General features: G+C 47.5%; 1 protein-coding gene and 1 pseudogene across 10 annotated transcripts in view; one reads left to right on the forward strand and one right to left on the reverse strand.

The window, feature by feature from the left end:
- Positions 1-2,390, forward strand: part of BRCA1 (BRCA1 DNA repair associated) — a 73,521-nt gene extending 71,131 nt beyond the window's left edge. For 8 of the 9 annotated variants that reach the window (XM_032279510.1, XM_032279513.1, XM_032279512.1 and 5 more), the window contains one exon: positions 823-1,775. In XM_032279510.1, the coding sequence (XP_032135401.1) occupies positions 823-947 (125 nt within the window). In that variant the 3' untranslated portion in view covers positions 948-1,775. Of the gene's footprint in view, positions 1-822 lie in introns of all 9 variants that reach the window. The other variant, XM_032279508.1, reaches the window with a different exon arrangement.
- Positions 2,391-6,103: 3,713 nt separating this feature from the next.
- Positions 6,104-7,389, reverse strand: LOC116552730 (annotated as a pseudogene). The gene has a single exon (XR_004269507.1). The product of XR_004269507.1 is annotated as a glyceraldehyde-3-phosphate dehydrogenase pseudogene (transcript).
- Positions 7,390-16,566: the final 9,177 nt, after the last annotated feature.

Consider the following 16,566-nt stretch of genomic DNA (forward strand, 5'->3'; position numbering starts at 1 on the left):
AAAAAAAAAAAAAAAAAAAAAAAAAAGAAAGAAAAAAAGAAAAGAAAAAAGAAAGTATAAATTTGCACAAAAATTATAAAATAATCCCAGTAATTCCACCACTTAAAGATGATCACCATAAAATTAAAATTCTACCAGGTATATGTGCCTATATATATATATACATGTGTATTTTATAAAATGTGATAATTACACTGTTTTGCTTTTTTTCTTAAGATATTACATATATTTTTCCACATCATTAAATTACATTGCTATTTTCCTGGTGGCTTTCCTTTAACAGATTGAAGTTCATGTTAATACAGTTGCCAAAGGCTGTGGGCTTTCACCAGCAGTCACTCCTTGGGCTTCAGAGTCTCACTCTGTTACCCAGGCTGGAGTAATCTGGCTCACTGCAGATCACTGCAACCTCTGCCTTCTGGGTTCAGTGGATTCTCCTGCCTCAGCCTCAGGGTGGATCACCTGAGGTCAGGAGTTTGAGACCAGCCTGGCTAACCCCATCTCTACTAAAAAGTACCAAAAAAAAAAAAAAAAAATTAGCCGGGCATGGTGGCTGGTGCCTGTAATCCCCACTACTTGGGAAGCTGAGGCAGGAACATCGCTTGAACCCAGGAGGTGGAGGTTGCAGTGAGCCAAAATTGCACCATTGCACTCCAGACTGAGTGACAAGAGCGAGACTCTATCTCAAAAAAAAAAAAGATTGATTTCTACCTCATGAATCCTAAGAACTCATACAACCAGGACCCTGGAGTAGATTGATTAGAGCCTGGTCCGGGAGAATGTGAATTGACACTAATCTTTGCTTGTGTTCTCTGTCCCCAGCAATTGGGCAGATGTGTGAGGCGCCTGTGGTGACTCGAGAGTGGGTGTTGGACAGTGTAGCACTCTACCAGTGCCAGGAGCTGGACACCTACCTGATACCCCAGATCCCCCACAGCCACTACTGATTGCAGCCACAGGTACAGAGCCACAGGGCCCCAAGAATGAGCTTACAAAGTGGCCTTTCCAGGCCCTGGGAGCGCTTCTCACTCTTCAGTCCTTCCACTGTCCTGGCTACTAAATATTTTATGTACATCAGCCTGAAAAAGGCTTCTGGCTGTGCAAGGTTCCCTTAAAGATTTTCTGCCTCAAGTCTCCCTTTGAAATCTGCCATGAGTACAAAATTATGGTAATTTTTTACCTGAGAAAATTTTAAAACCATTTAAACACCACCAATTGAGCAAGATGCTGATTCATTATTTATCAACCGTATTATCTCTATTAGGGCTGTTGGCTTAGGGCTGGAGGCACAGAGTGGCTTGAGAGAATAGCTGGTTTCCCTAAGTTTGCTTCTCTTAAAAAAACCCTGTGTTCACAAAGGCAGGGAGTCAGACCCTTCAATGGCAGGAGAGTATTTGGGATCAAATATGTGACTTAAAATCAGAATTGTCCTTGGGCAGTTCTCAAATGTTGGAGTGGAGCACTGGGGAGGAAGTTCTGAGGCAGGTATTAGATATGAAAATGAAACTTGAGGGCCGGGCATGGTGGCTCATGCCTGTAATCCCAGCACTTTGGGAGGCCGAGGCAGGCAGATCACTGGAGGTCAGGAGTTTGAAACCAGCCTGGGCAACAGAGATGGTGAAACCCCATCTCTATTAAAAATACAAAGATTAGCCAGGTGTGGTTGTGGATGCCTGTAATCCCAGCTACTTGAGAGGCTGAGACAGGAGAATCACTTGAGCCCAGGAGGTAGAGGTTGCAATGAGCCAAGATGATGCCACTGCACTCCAGCCTGGGCAACAGAGTAAGTCTGTGACTTAAAAAAAAAAAAAAAAGAAAAAGAAAATAAAAATAAATGAAACTTGAGGGTTAAATAGAAGAGATTTCTAAAAGTCTGAGGTATATTTGCTAGATTTCTAAAGAATGTGTTCTAAAACAGCCGGAGATTTTCAAGAACCAGTTTCCAAAGACAGTCTTCTAATTCCTCATTAGTAATAAATAAAATGTTTGTTGTTGTAGCTCTGGTATGTAACCCATTCCTCTTAAAATATAAGATCTCTGTAGTGTGTACCTCATACAGGAAAAAGAAAAAATATATATATAAGATTTCTGGCATGAATATTTCATGTCTGTAAAATGACAGATCCCACCAGGAAAAGGAGCTGTTGCTTTCTTTGAGGTATTTTTTTCCCTTTGCTCTCTATTGCTGAACCATACAGCTTCATAAATAATTTTGCTTGCGAGGAAAAAGTGTTTTTCAGAGACTCATTATCTAGTACTGCTTATAGCTGTTGGAAGGACTGTGTCTTCCCTAGCCCCCCGGTGTGCAAGGGCAGTGAAGACTTGATTGTACAAAATACGTTTTGTAAATGTTGTGCTGTTAACACTGCAAATAAACTTGGTAGAAAACACTTCTGCCATGAATGACTATTCTTGAGACAGGCCAGCAGACCTTCCCAGAGCCTGTTCACTGTGCTTCAGTCTCTTCCTATGTAAAATGAGGGTAATGATAGTATCTACCTCCTAGGGTTTATTGAGGCAGCTTAAATACCTTTTGTATTTCTTATTGCTGCCAAAACAAATTGTCACAAGGTCAGAAGTCTGAGGTGGCTCACCTGCTTCTTTGTTTCAGGTTTCATAAGGCCAGAATAAATGTGTTGGCAGGGTGGTGCTCCCTTCTAGAGGCTCTAGGGATAAACATTCATGTTGTTGGCTGAATTCTTCCTTGCAATTTAGGACTAAGATTGCTGTTTCCCACCACTGTTGGCCAAGTGTCATTCTCAGCTTCTTGAGGCTCCTAACATTCCTAGGTTTCTGGCCCATCTGCCTCCATCTTCAAAACCAGCAATGTGGGGTCAAGTTTTTCCTCACACTGAATCTTTCTGACTGCTGTATCTTTCTAACTCCTGCCAGAGACATTTCTGTTTCTAAAGGCTCAAGTGATTAGATTGCACCCACCAGATAATCCAAAGTGATCTCCATATCTTAAGGTCCCTAGCCTTAATTATAGCTGCAAAATCCCTTCAGAGCAGTACCTAGACTAGTGTTGGATTGAATAACCAGAAGATAGCAATCAAGGGAGGATGTCTTTAGAAATCTGCCTACCACTTCTATTTAACATACTTTTTTTATTCCTTTTTTCTCAAGATGGAGTCTCACTCTGTCGCCCAGGCTGGAGTACAGTGGTGCGATCTCGGCTCACTGCAACCTCCGCCTCCCAGGTTCAAGCAGTTCTCTGCCTCAGCCTCCCAAGTAGCTGGGATTACAGGTGCCCGCCACCACACCCAGCTAATTTTTGCATTTTTAGTAGAGATGGGGTTTCACCATCTTGGCCAGGCTGGTCTTGAACTCCTGACCTTGTGATCCACCTGCCTTGGCCTCCCAAAGTGCTGGGATTACAGGCGTGAGTCACTGTGCCAGGCCATTTGGCATACTTAATCTACAGATGATACTCTGTACCATTATTTCCTAGTCCTCACACTGCTCAGGGATTGGAATCCTTTTTGAGCAGAGAATGAAGTCATCACACAATTCAGTACTGCTGTATTTGGTGGGGACAGTGAAGGAAGATAGAGAAAATGGAGCTAACTGCCATTATTACATTTTATAACAGTCTTCATCATAGCTCTATGAAGTGGGTATTTGTTACCTCATTTGAAGAATTGGAGTTGAATCTCAAGTTCCTTTTAAGATTTTACTCAGAATTGCCACCTAATAAATGACTACATGGAGATCCAAAGCCACCTTTCTATTCCCATCATCAGTTTTCCATCTGCCTCTGTCACTGACCTCAGGATGGAAGGTTCAAGCCTTAAGGGAATTTTGGGAGAGAAGTAGATTGTGAGGGGAACTCACTTCCTTTTTGGGGTCATGGTAGGAGACAGTAAAAGCAGCCCTATGTCAGACAAAGGGTCTTGCAGGAGTGGATCATGGCTACTATTTCCATTTCTCTCAGGCCTCCCAGCTTATCACTGTGTATCTTAGTTGTCAGAGCCTTCCAGTTCATCCTCACCTACAGCTTGACTTCCCTAGGGCCCATGCCAGCTCCCTGTCTACCTGCCAGTAAGTTGATGGGTCTCAGTGTTAGCAGTAAAGGCAGGCAGGAAGCAAGCAGAAGTGCTACTGGGCCTTGGGGGTGAGCCAGGCCTCAGCCTGCTGCCCCCATCACTGATGGGTTAACAGCAAAAGCAGTATCTATCTAGTACAGCCTGCCTTTTCAAGAATAGTGAGTGAAAGCAAAGATGACTAAAACACATTAAATTTTCTATAATTGTCTAAGGTTTTCCAACAAATACATACAACATCTGTTTTAAGCTCTACATAACCTTTCCCAGAAGTCAAGTTCAGTCCCTGGCCACATGATACCTGGCCCAGGTTAAGAGTCCTATCTGATGATGGAGTTAATCCACATTCCTTTGACCTCTGACTGTAGGATGTCCTCCCACTTTCCTACCCCACAATCTCTAGTCCTCTCTGTGCACAGCAGCACTTGGGAACTAGTTCCTGTACTGCCTTTATCTTATTTTACAAAACAAACTTCTACAAAGAAGCTGGAAAGGAAGGAGGAGAAAGGATTATCAGGCAGGCACAGGGAGGGGGCCTAGAGAAGAGCTCTGGCAGATTATCTCCCTCCTAAAAAATGCAACCAGAATCATCAACAAAGTATCGCCTCAAAAACATGCAGGAGAAAAAGAAAGGAATCCGTGTGGGGTGGTCAGAGCGGAAGGAGCCAAGCTGCCCAGAATGTGTTCTCTGAAGGCTGTGAGGAGCAGATAAGGTCAGCCCCAGAGGCAGACAGCACACAGAGAATGGCAGGATGAGGGGGAGCTGCAATCTACCCAAATAAGCCCTAGAGAATGGGGCCTGCTTCCCAGGGAATGAGGGGGCTCACTTATCAAAGACTACTGGAAAATGGCTGAGCCGGCAGCCCCTTCCACCATACTTCAGTGAGGCCTAATTCCCTTGAACAGCCTGTAACTCTGCCTCTAACAAGGAGAAAATTAAACAAATCTGGCCAAATAGAAAATGAAGGAAAACTAGAAACAGCTCCTATGTTGAGCAGGGATTGGGGAGGTGTAGCAGGAGCTGATCCTGAATGTCTGGAGGATCAGTAAAATGTAAGCAGTTATTTAAGGGACTGGAAGAGATCAAGATCTGGAGCGACTTCCCCCCAACTCTGGTGGCTGGGGAATATGAACTCTGGAGACCTGGTTTCAAGGACTCAGACTGATATGACAGCTTAACATTACAGTTCAGTGGTTCTCAAATCATGATCCCCTGGTGAGAGTGTGAGGGGGCAACAGCATCACCTAGGAATTTGTTATTTATGCAAATTCCCAGACCCACTGAATCCCAAACTTAGATAGGGCCAGCAACCTGTGATTCTGCAACAGGCTCAAGTTTGCGAACCAATGGCTTAGTGTAAGGGGCTGCTAATTGGTAGAAAATGTTACCTGTGGTCTATTTTGTTAGGGCTTGTTCAGGATAAATAAGGTTTGCAGACTGGTAAGTGGTTCTTATCTACAAGGTTGCAACAGCTGGCTTCAGTTAACTTCAAAAAGGCCCTTTAAGCAAAGGCTGTAGTCCCCCCACTTATCCGTGGTTTCGATTTCAGTTGCCTGTGGTCACCATGGTCCAAATATATTAAAAGGAAAATTCCAGAAACCAGTCATACGTTTTAAATTGTACACCATTTTGAGTATTGTTCGACTTGTTCTATTTGGCTATTATTGTTGTTAATCTCTTACCGTGTCTAATTTATGAATTAAATTTTATCATGGGTATGTATGTATGGGGTAAAACATAGTTAGATATAGGGTTTGGTACTATCTGAGGTTTCAGGCATCCATTTGTGGTCTTGGAACATGTCCCCCACAGATAATTGCTGAACAATGCAAAAGACAAAGATTAAATTATATTAGCAATCTGGGAGCAGAAGGGCCAGATTGCTTTTTTAAAAAACAGCTAAAGGTTTAGGAGGTTTTATTAATATTTAAATTGTATTGAAACCACAGCTGCAGCCTTTGACTCCAGCATAGAGATATGCAAATGTGGCTTTCAAGAGAAAGGCAATTTCAGACAGCCCTCAAGGTAACAAGAACAAATAAAACAAATGATTTTGTAATTTTTTTTTTTTTGGCTGAGCACAGGGGGCTTTATTGATGGTACACGACAAGGTGGGGCTCCCTAGGCCCCTCCCTCTTCAAGGGGTCTGCATGGAAACTGTGAGGAGGGGCAATTCAGTGTGGTGGGGGACTCTGTGGCAGGGACTCCCCAGCAGTGAGGGCCTCTCTTCCTCTCGTGCTCTCGCTGGGGCTGGTGGTCCAGGGGTCTTACTCCTTGGAGGCCATGTGGGACATGAGGTCCACCACCCTGTTGCTGTAGCCAAATTCATTGTCATACCAGGAAATGAGCTTGACAAAGTGGTCGTTGAGGGCAATGCCAGCCCCAGCATCAAAGGTGGAAGAATGGGTGTCGCTGTTGAAGTCAGAGGACACCACCTGGTGCTCAGTGTATCCCAGGATGCCCTTGAGGGGGCCCTCCGACGCCTGCTTCACCACCTTCTTGATGTCATCATATTTGGCAGGTTTATCCAGACGGCAGGTCAGGTCCACCACTGACACGTTGGCAGTGGGGACACGGAAGGCCATGCCAGTGAGCTTCCCGTTCAGCTCAGGGATGACCTTGCCCACGGCCTTGGCAGCTCCAGTAGAGGCAGGGATGATGTTCTGGAGAGCCCCACGGCCATCACGCCACAGTTTCCCGGAGGGTCCATCCACGGTCTTCTGGGTGGCAGTGATGGCGTGGACAGTGGTCATGAGTCCTTCCACGATACCAAAGTTGTCATGGATGACCTTGGCCAGGGGCGCTAAGCACTTGGTGGTGCAGGAGGCATTGCTGACGATCTTGAGGCTGTTGTCATACTTCTCATGGTTCACGCCCATCACGAACATGGGGGCATCAGCAGAAGGGGCAGATATGATGACCCTTTTGGCTCCCCCTTGCAAGTCAGCCCCAGCCTTCTCCATGGTGGTGAAGACGCCAGTGGACTCCACCACGTACTCAGCACCAGCATCGCCCCACTTGATTTTGGAGGGATCTCGCTCCTGGAAGATGGTGATGGGATTTCCATTGATAACAAGCTTCCCGTTCTCAGCCTTGACAGTGCCATGGAATTTGCCATGGGTGGAATCATAGTGGAACATGTAGACCATGTAGTTGTGGTCAATGAAGGGATCATTGATGGCAACAATATCCACTTTACCAGAGTTAAAAGCAGCCCTGGTGACCAGGCGCCCAATACGACCAAATCCGTTAACTCCGACCTTCACCTTCCCCATGGTGTCTCAGGGATGTGGCTGGCGATGGGAGACTAGATGCGGCTTTCCGGCGAACAGGAGGCGCAGAGAGCCGATTTTGTAATTTATCTTTATTGACTGATGGTGCACAAGGCACAGACAGCCCATACCCTGTGAGAGTCAGCAACAGCCAAGCTCTCTGAGGAGAGAAGAGAAAGCCAGCCTGGAGGGAGAGAAGCAGGCAGACCCAGAGACTGGTGACAGGAAAGACACAGAGAGGACAAAACAGAGCAGGCAGGTAGGAGGAGAAGACAACTAAAAGGGAAGGAAAATGAAAACCCAGCCCTGGGTCCTTTCGACCATCTGATCTTGCTGGCTCTCAGCAGCAACAACAATCACCATTAATGACTATCATTTGCCACACTCCTACTAAGTGCCAGGCATTATTCACCACATACAAATGAGGAAAATGAAGTTTTGAGAGGTCAAGCCACTTACGCAAGGTCACACAACAAAAGGAAGGGGCAGAGCTCAGATTCAAACAAAGATTTGTGTGAGGCTAAAACCCTGTGCTCTTTCCAGTGCATTGTGCTGAGAACCAGTCCTGGGAGGTGGTGAGTAACAAGGTTAATGATTGAGGGGACATTTTGTGCCCAGTTCTGTTGGGTTGTGTATGGGCATGCATGTGTCTATGTGTGTGTTTATGTGTGTAGCTGTGGGAAAGAGGGTGAAAAACTCCATTTCTGGCCTTCAGATTGGTTACCATTCAATGGTAGAGGCAAGAAAAGAAAGCCAGAGAAGGCCGGGCACAGCGGCTCACGCCTGTAATCCCACTACTTTGGGAAGCCAAGGTGGGTGGGTCACCTGAGGTGAGGAGCTCAAGACCAGCCTGGCCAGCTGGTGAAACCACATCTCTACTAAAAATACAAAAATTAGCTGGGCATGGTGGCACATGCCTGTAGTCCCAGCTACTCGGGAGGCTGAGGCAGGAGAATCGCTTAAACCCAGGAGGCGGAGGTTGCAGTGATCCGAGACTATGCCACTGTACTCCAGTTTGGGTGACAGAGTGGGACTCCATCTCAAAAAACAAAAAGCCAAAGAAAATTTGCAGAATTCTGGTACAAAAGTTTTTTTGGGGACTGTGTGGTGGGGCCAGGCCCTGCCTGTTGCAGGAGACTTCTGGCGGAGGCATCTCAAGTGGGCCTTGGGTCTTGGGTAAGATTTAGCCAGATGAAAAGGAAACCTGAAGATTCCACAGGCCCAGGTAAGAGCCTCCAGCTAGAATTGGAGGAAGGAGCACTGATCGAAAGAGGTAAGACGAGAGTCCTGAAAGGATAAATATTTCTGACGCTTTGTCCCCACCCAGTCTCCCCAGACCTTCCATCCCAAGCCCAAACCCAACCTCTCCAATTCCTTATCTGCTGTTCTTTTCAGGCACCCTGGCCATCAAATATAGGAATCCATAAATTTTGCTCATAGTCTTATGTTCTGCTGGGTAAGTCCTGATCTGCCATCTCCACAGGCCTTAATCCTGCGCCCTCACCCCTACAGAACCTTCCCCAAGTTTTCTAGGCCAGAATCTCTCCCCATGTAGAATACTCCAGAAGTTTTGCTTTATTTGTGACACTTATTCAGTTGAAGTTATTTGTGTGCATATTTTATCCTCTTTATTTGACTAGAAGGTCCTTATAATCCCTTACGACCATACAGCTAGTGCTCGACTTACGACCACGATTGGTTCTGACAGACCAGTCGTTAACACGATTTGGTTATAAGTTGAGTAGGCTATATGCACACGGAGATGGTAGTGCTGCCGGAAGCTGGTCCGCACTGTCATACACCCAGCTGGGCAACGTTTGTGTTGCGAGACGCGGAGCAGTCGTGGCTAGCAATTGTGGTCGTAAAGTCGAATGGTCGTAAGTTGCATAGGTCGTAAGTCGATCAATACCTGTAATTGCCGGGCGCGGTGGCTCAAGCCTGTAATCCTAGCACTTTGGGAGGCTGAGGCGGGTGGATCACGAGGTCAAGAGATCGAGACCATCCTGGTCAACATGGTGAAACCCCGTCTCTACTAAAAAAAAAAAAAAAAATACAAAAAATTAGCTGGGCATGGTGGCACATGCCTGTAATCCCAGCTACTCAGGAGGCTGAGGCAGGAGAATTGCCTGAACCCAGGAGGCGGAGGGTGTGGTGAGCCGAGATCGCGCCATTGCACTACAGCCTGGGTAACAAGAGTGAAACTCCATCTCAAAAAAAAAAAAAACCTGTAATTATTTTATCTTTGGTATAACCCAGCTCTGTAACTAGCAGATACTTTGTTAGGCACCCAATGAGTTTTTCCTAAATAAATGAAGTAAAGGATGAATGAATGGACTCAGTGCATTGAAGGGCTTATCCAACTACTGGTTCCACTCTTAAGAACTTTGGAAAACTAGCCATGTTCTGGAATGCTAATTCTCTTCAATGCCTTTCACCCATTTTTCTATGATCCAGATTTATTCCAAAAACAATATAAGGGATCTAAGTGTCCAAGAATGACTCCTAAACCCATGCCTAAGGATTGTCTCTTTGGGTTTTTTTTTTTCTTTTCTTTTTTTTTTTTTTTTTGAGACAGGGTTTTGCTCTTGTTGCACAAGCTGTAGTGCAATGGCGCAATCTTGGCTCACTGCAATCTCCACCTCCTGGGTTCAAGCAATTTTCCTGCCTCAGCCTCCCGAGTAGCTGAGATTACAGGCGCCTGCTATCATGCCTGGCCAATTTTTGTATATTTAGTAGAGACAGGGTTTCACCATGTTGGCCAGGCTCTTCTCGAACTCCTGACCTCAGGTGATTCACCCACCTCAGCCTCCCAAAGTGCTAGGATTACAGGAATAAGCCACCACACCCGGCTTCTTTGATTCTCTTTTGCCTATCATGAAGACTACTGCTTTGTAATTAATCCGACCAACATCCACCCACACAGAATAACATTTTCCCCTATCCATCAGCGAGCTTTTCTCCACGCTGGCCATTCAAGGCAGACAGAGAGACTGCTGCTGCCATCACTAGGGAAATAATTATGGTGTTCATGATGATTTCTTTGCAAGTACAAAGCACTAGCCCAGCCATTATCTCTCCCACTTCACTAGGATAAAGATTGCTAACCCCACTTTATAGGTGCTAAAATAGGTCCAGGGTCTTGTCAAAGGTCACTCAGTGAGCTGGTGGCAGACCTGGAAATAAGTAGCCCAGGAGCCCCTATTCATTAGGCCACAGATGGAAATGCCTTCATTATGTTTTCTGGGATATGTCTAGGAAAGAGTCAACTACCTGGACTCTAGCTGAATGGAGATAAGCACTGGGGAAGATAAGAAAGTGTGTGACTATAGAGTTTTTTTTCTCTGCAGTGCTGCAGCAGTTGGCACTGGTTAATTCCAGAGGGTGTGTGTGTGCGCGTGCAAAATCGCATGTCCTAGATGAGAGAAGAGAGGGTGAATCCAAGGTAACACAGACACAGATAAGCAGATGTCGCCATCTTCTCTTGAAAGTCATCTCAAACCAGGCCGGGCGCGGTGGCTCACGCCTGTAACCCCAGCACTTTGGGAGGCCGAGGCGGGTGGATCACGAGGTCAAGAGATCGAGACCACCCTGGTCAACATGGTGAAACCCCGTCTCTACTAAAAATACAAAAATTCAGCTGGGCATGGTGGCGTGTGCCTGTAATCCCAGCTTCTCAGGAGGCTGAGACAGGAGAATTGCCTGAACCCAGGAGGCGGAGGTTGCGGTGAGCCGAGATCGCGCCATTGCACTCCAGCCTGGGTAACAAGAGCGAAACTCCGTCTCAAAAAAAAAAAAAAGTCATCTCAAACCAAATGGTAGCGTATATTAGCAGGAGAAACTCAATTTAGGAGGTTCTTCCCAGCTGTTAACGCTATACGACTCTGGAATAAGCTAGTACAAATTAGGTAGAAAGTCTTCCCTTGGTAAACCCTGTTCCTGGAGCTTGGCGGAGGGAGGTCTTTCCTGGAGGTAAAGGGCTGTAGAGCTGTCTCAGGGCCTTCTGCAGCTGTTAAAGTGAGAAAGCTGCTAATGGGATCATCTCTAAGCCCACAGAAGCTCTGAAAGCTATGGAAACCAAGATCTGTACAGAAGCCACTTCTGGTTTCTAATGCCTGAGAAATTAAGATGAAAAAGAAAATCCCCATGGAAATTCAAGAATGTTCTGAGGCCGGGCATGGTGGCTTATGCCCGTAATCCCAGCACTTTGGGAGGCTGAGGTGGGCAGATCATGTAAGGTCAGGAGTTCAAGACCAGCCTGGTCAACATGGTGAAATTCTTTCTCTACTAAAAACAAAATTAGTTGGACGTGGTGGTGTGCACCTGTGACCCCAGCTACTCAGGAGCCTGAGACAGGAGAATCACTTGCATCTGGGAGGCAGAGGTTGCAGTGAGCTGAGATTGCACCACTGCTCCAGCCCTGGCAATGAGAGCAAAACTCTGTCAAAAAAAAAAAAAAAAATAGAATGTTCTATGACATGGCCATAGGTCTGTGCTGGCTAGGGCAGTGATGTCCCCTTCCCACCAAAGCCCAAGCCTTCTAGCACCATCCTAAAGCATGGGGATCACCTCTTCACCTCAGGCCAGCTCTGGGCTGTTCTCAGCCTATACACCAGCCTCCGTTAGTCTTCAACTCTGCTGAGGCCTCAGCAGCTTCCCAGTCCCACTGATGGCTGTGGGGCATAGAATGAGCAGGGGGCATAAAACCTGAGTTCAGAGAGGTGGTCGTTGCACAACATTGTGAATGCACTAAATGCCCCTGAATTGTACACTTTAAAATGGTTAATTGTAGCCGGGCGCGGTGGCTCAAGCCTGTAATCCCAGCACTTTGGGAGGCCGAGGCGGGTGGATCACAAGGTCAAGAGATCGAGACCATCCTGGTCAACATGGTGAAACCCTGTCTCTACTAAAAATACAAAAAATTAGCTGGGCATGGTGGCACGTGCCTGTAATCCCAGCTACTCAGGAGGCTGAGGCAGGAGAATTGCCTGAACCCAGGAGGCGGAGGTTGCGGTGAGCCGAGATCGCGCCATTGCACTCCAGCCTGGGTAACAAGAGCGAAACTCCGTCTCAAAAAAAAAAAAAAAAAAAATGGTTAATTGTGTGTTAACGTGAATTTCAATCCATTAAAAAAAAAAAAGCCACCTTTGAGGGTGGGGAGAGGAGCTGGGCCATGAGGATTGGAACTCCTTACAGGGAGTGGCAGTGAACAATAGGGAGGCCAGTCTGGCAGTCTGAGCCTCCCCATTCCTCCTCCAGGACCAGATGGGAACTGGGGCTAGGAAGAAAGGCCCAACTGGGGCGGCGCCACGCCGGGCTCTGGGCAGAAGAGAAGCACTCAGTGAATGTGAGGAGGCTGCAGCCGTCGGCTCATTTGCATCATAAGTGATTGGTTTTCCCTGCTCGTCCCTCATTAGGACACAATGGACAGTTGTTTGCTGGCGCAGCAGATCCATTTACCAAGGCAGAGAGAAGACAGAGCACAAGTGACCGATGGGTAATAGTGTCGAAGGGTGGGCAGCCGCCTCCCCTCCCCTGTGCTCCCAGGCCACTGGGACTCTTGTTCTCACACAATGAGAAGGGACCTTAGAGAGAAAATAACCCTTTCACTTCACAGAAGAGACTGAGGTGCTGAGAGGGGGTGAGACTTGCTGTGGGCAACAGGGAGAACATGGTAAAACTAAGCGTTTTAGACTAACCTGCGGATCCTTTTTCTTTTGAGACAAGGACTGGCTCTGTCACCCAGGTTGGAGTAGTACAGTGGCACAATCTCAGCTCACTGCAACCTCTCCCTCCCAGGCTCAAGTGACCCTCCCACCTCAGCCTTCTGTGGGCCACCACACCCGGTTAATTTTTTGTAGAGACAAGGTCTCACTGTGTTGCCCATGTTGGTCTCAAACTTGTGGGCTCAAGTGATCTTCCAGCCTTGGCCTCCCAAAGTGCTAGTATTACAGGTGTGAGCCACAGCACTGGGCCTTTTTTTTTTTTTTTTTTTATTTTTGTGAAAAAATGTTGCTCTTGTTACCCAGGCTGGAGTGCAATGGCGCGATCTCAGCTCACCGCAACCTCCGCCTCCTGGGTTCAGGCAATTCTCCTGCCTCAGCCTCCTGAGTAGCTGGGATTACAGGCACGCACCACCATGCCCAGCTGATTTTTTGTAGTTTTAGTAGAGACGGGGTTTCACCATGTTGACCAGGATGGTCTCGATCTCTTGACCTCGTGATCCCCCCACCTCGGCCTCCCAAAGTGCTGGGATTACAGGCTTGAGCCACCGCACCATTGTCTCTTTTATTTTTGTCTATAAACAGTGTTTCCCTATGTTGCCCAGGCTGGTCTCAAACTCCTGAGTTCAAGTGATTCTCCCACCTCAGCCTCCAGAGTAGCTGAGATTACAGGTATGAGGCTGCACCGGGCCTGGATTCTAAACTGTCTTTGGAAGGCTCACTTTGTTCCCCATAATACCTTCTCCATGCCCCGATTCCCATGTGTGTGGTCTCTCTCCTGTCCCGGGGCCTTCATTTCCAACATTCTGTCTCCTGTGTCTATTTCTTTTTCTCTGTTTCTGTTTCCCTCTATCTTTTCCTCTTGGTTTCCAGGCAGCTAGTATAATTACTAGACTTGTAATTAACCCCTGCCCTAACAAAGATGGGTCTGGCAGGAGAGGCAGCAATTTAGCAAGTGTCTTGGTTTGTTTTGGGGATAGGTGGGGAGAGAAAAATATGCGTTGGGGCCTATTATAAACCAGGTACTAAGACACATGACACATTTCATCCTTTCAATCTTGCAAGGTAGGTGTTCTTAGAGACAAAAAGGGTGAGGCTCAGAGAGGTTAACTAACTTGTGCAAGGGCACCCAGCTAGCAAATTGTAATTACCTGACTCCGAAACCTCTGTTCCTCCACTTCACACCCTGGTCTAACACAAGGTAAGGGGCTTATTGATTCCAGACTCAAGTGAGGCACAACGTTGCTGAAGGAGGCCACTGTTTTGTTGCTCTCCTCTAGGCAGTGGCTGCCTCCCCCCAGAACCCCCTCCTCTTCTGGGCCCCTTCTACAGGTGTCGAAATCTCACAAATACAAGCTTTCACCTCTGGGGAGATGGGAAAGCAGTGATCAAGAGAGAAACCTGACAAACCCAGACCAACCATGGGGGTCTCCCTCCTGCTAACACCCCCTCCCGGTGGTTCCCCATCTGCCCCTCCCCTTTGTGGGTCAAGCCTGCCAGCATCTGTGTCTGTTTCATTGTGCTGTGGGGGAAGGGGAGAGTCAGGGGTGAGTGGGTGTCTGTGTGCATGAACATAAGGCCTCTGGGTTCATTCTGACACTGAATGAAAAACTCACCAATTATTCATCCAATCTCATTAATATGCAGACAGACATCTGTTATTTAGAAGTCAACAACAAAGGCATTTTCTTGTGGGGAGGGGCACTAGTGTACATGGCTCTCTTGTCTCTTGGCTGCTGGAGAGTAGCTATTCCAGACCTGGGGCCTCCCCTCTCTCTGACCTTCACACGCAGCCTTGAGGAGAGCAAGTAAGGGATTGACCAGAGATGGCTGGAGATCCGGGAACCCAGCTGGAAGGAAGAAAGCTGGAGAGGAGCTGCCTTGTGTAGAAGAAACAGAACAAAACGCTAAACCCTTTCCTGGGGAAGAGAATGTGGATTGGGGGAGAGAGCTGTGCCAGGATTTCCTAACCCACTGGAAATCTCAGGGACATGACCCCTCCCCCGCACCTTCCCAGCCTTCGAGATGAGTCTGAGTGCATCTGAAGCAGGGAGAGGGTCACTATGGCAACATGAGGTCCTCACCCAGAGACTGCAGAAAAAGTAATGAGAGGAATTCAGAAAAATGGAGACCAAGGGACCCTAATCTTTGGAGGAGTCACTAAAGGCCTTCAGGCCCCAGGATAGGTGTGAGAACAAGACATAACCACCTCTTGCTTCCTGTCTTCTGTATTCCTCCAGCCTTCCAGTCCCAGCGCAAAATACCCCTCCAAGAAGCCTTTCCTGATTCCCTCAGGCCCAGCTTACAAGCACTTAAGCCTTGGTGTGGTAGTTGTAAACAAAGATTGGCATCAGCTCAGCAATGCAATGAGGTAGATGTGGTGATCAGATCAGCCCCCTTTTTTTTCCTTTTTTTTTTTTTTTTTTTTTTTTTTTTTCCTGAGGCAGAGTCTTGCTCTGTCACCCAGGCTGTAGTGCAGTGGGACGATCTCGGTTCACAGCATCCCCTTGAACCTGGGTTCAAGCGATTCCCCTGCCTGCCTCAGCCTTCTGAGTAGCTGGGGTTTCACCATGTTGGCCAGGATGGTCTCGATCTGCTGACCTCGTGATCTGCCCACCTCGGCCTCCCAAAGTGCTGGGATTACAGGCATGAGCCACTGTCCCCGGCTGATCAGCCCCCTTTTCTAGGTGCAAAAACAGGTTCAGAGAGGTGCTGGGCCTCACCAGAAGCTCCCCAGGGAATAAGTAGTGGAGCTCAACCCAGGCTCTGGGACTTCTGTCTCCCAATCTGAAGCTCTTCCCATGACTGTCCCTCCTAGGAGGGCCAGAGTCACAAGGGGAGGACCTTTGTCAGCTGAAGGGTTTCTGGGTTTCAACTGAGTCCTCTGTTCCCATTTACCCTGTCCTTCCCCCTCCTCCCTCCTAGGCAGGCTGATTGGCTAGATTAAGAAACACTAGCCTGGGCATGGTGGCTCACATCTGTAATCCCAGAATTTTGGGAGGCTGAGGTGTATGGATCACCTGAGGTCAGGAGTTCGAGACCAGCCTGGCCAACATGATGAAACGCCATCTGTACTAAAAATACAAAAATTAGGCCAGGCATGCTGGCTCATACCTGTAATCCCAGCACTTTACGAGGCCAAGGCGGGTAGATCACGAAGTCAAGAGATGGAGACCATCCTGGCCAACAACATGGTGAAACTCTGTTTCTACTAAAACAAAAATTAGCTGGGCAAGGTGGCACGTGCCTATAGTTCCAGCTACTCAGGAGGCTGAGGCAGGAGAATGGCTTGAACCTGGGAGGTGGAAGTTGCAGTGAGCCAAGATCATGCCACTGCACTCCAGCCTGGTGACAGGGCGAGACTCCATCTTAAAAGAAAAATTAGCTGGGTGTGGTGGCACGTGCCAGTAATCCCAGCTACATGAGAGGCTGAGGCAGGAGAATGGCTTGAACCCGGGAGGCGGAGGTTATGGTGAGCTGAGATCACACCACTGTACTCCAGCCTGAATGGCAGAGCGAGACTCCATCTC

Source organism: Sapajus apella, unplaced genomic scaffold, assembly GCF_009761245.1.
Source record: "Sapajus apella isolate SASKATOON/1434 unplaced genomic scaffold, GSC_monkey_1.0 scaffold12, whole genome shotgun sequence".
Classification (NCBI taxonomy): Eukaryota; Metazoa; Chordata; class Mammalia; order Primates; family Cebidae; genus Sapajus; species Sapajus apella.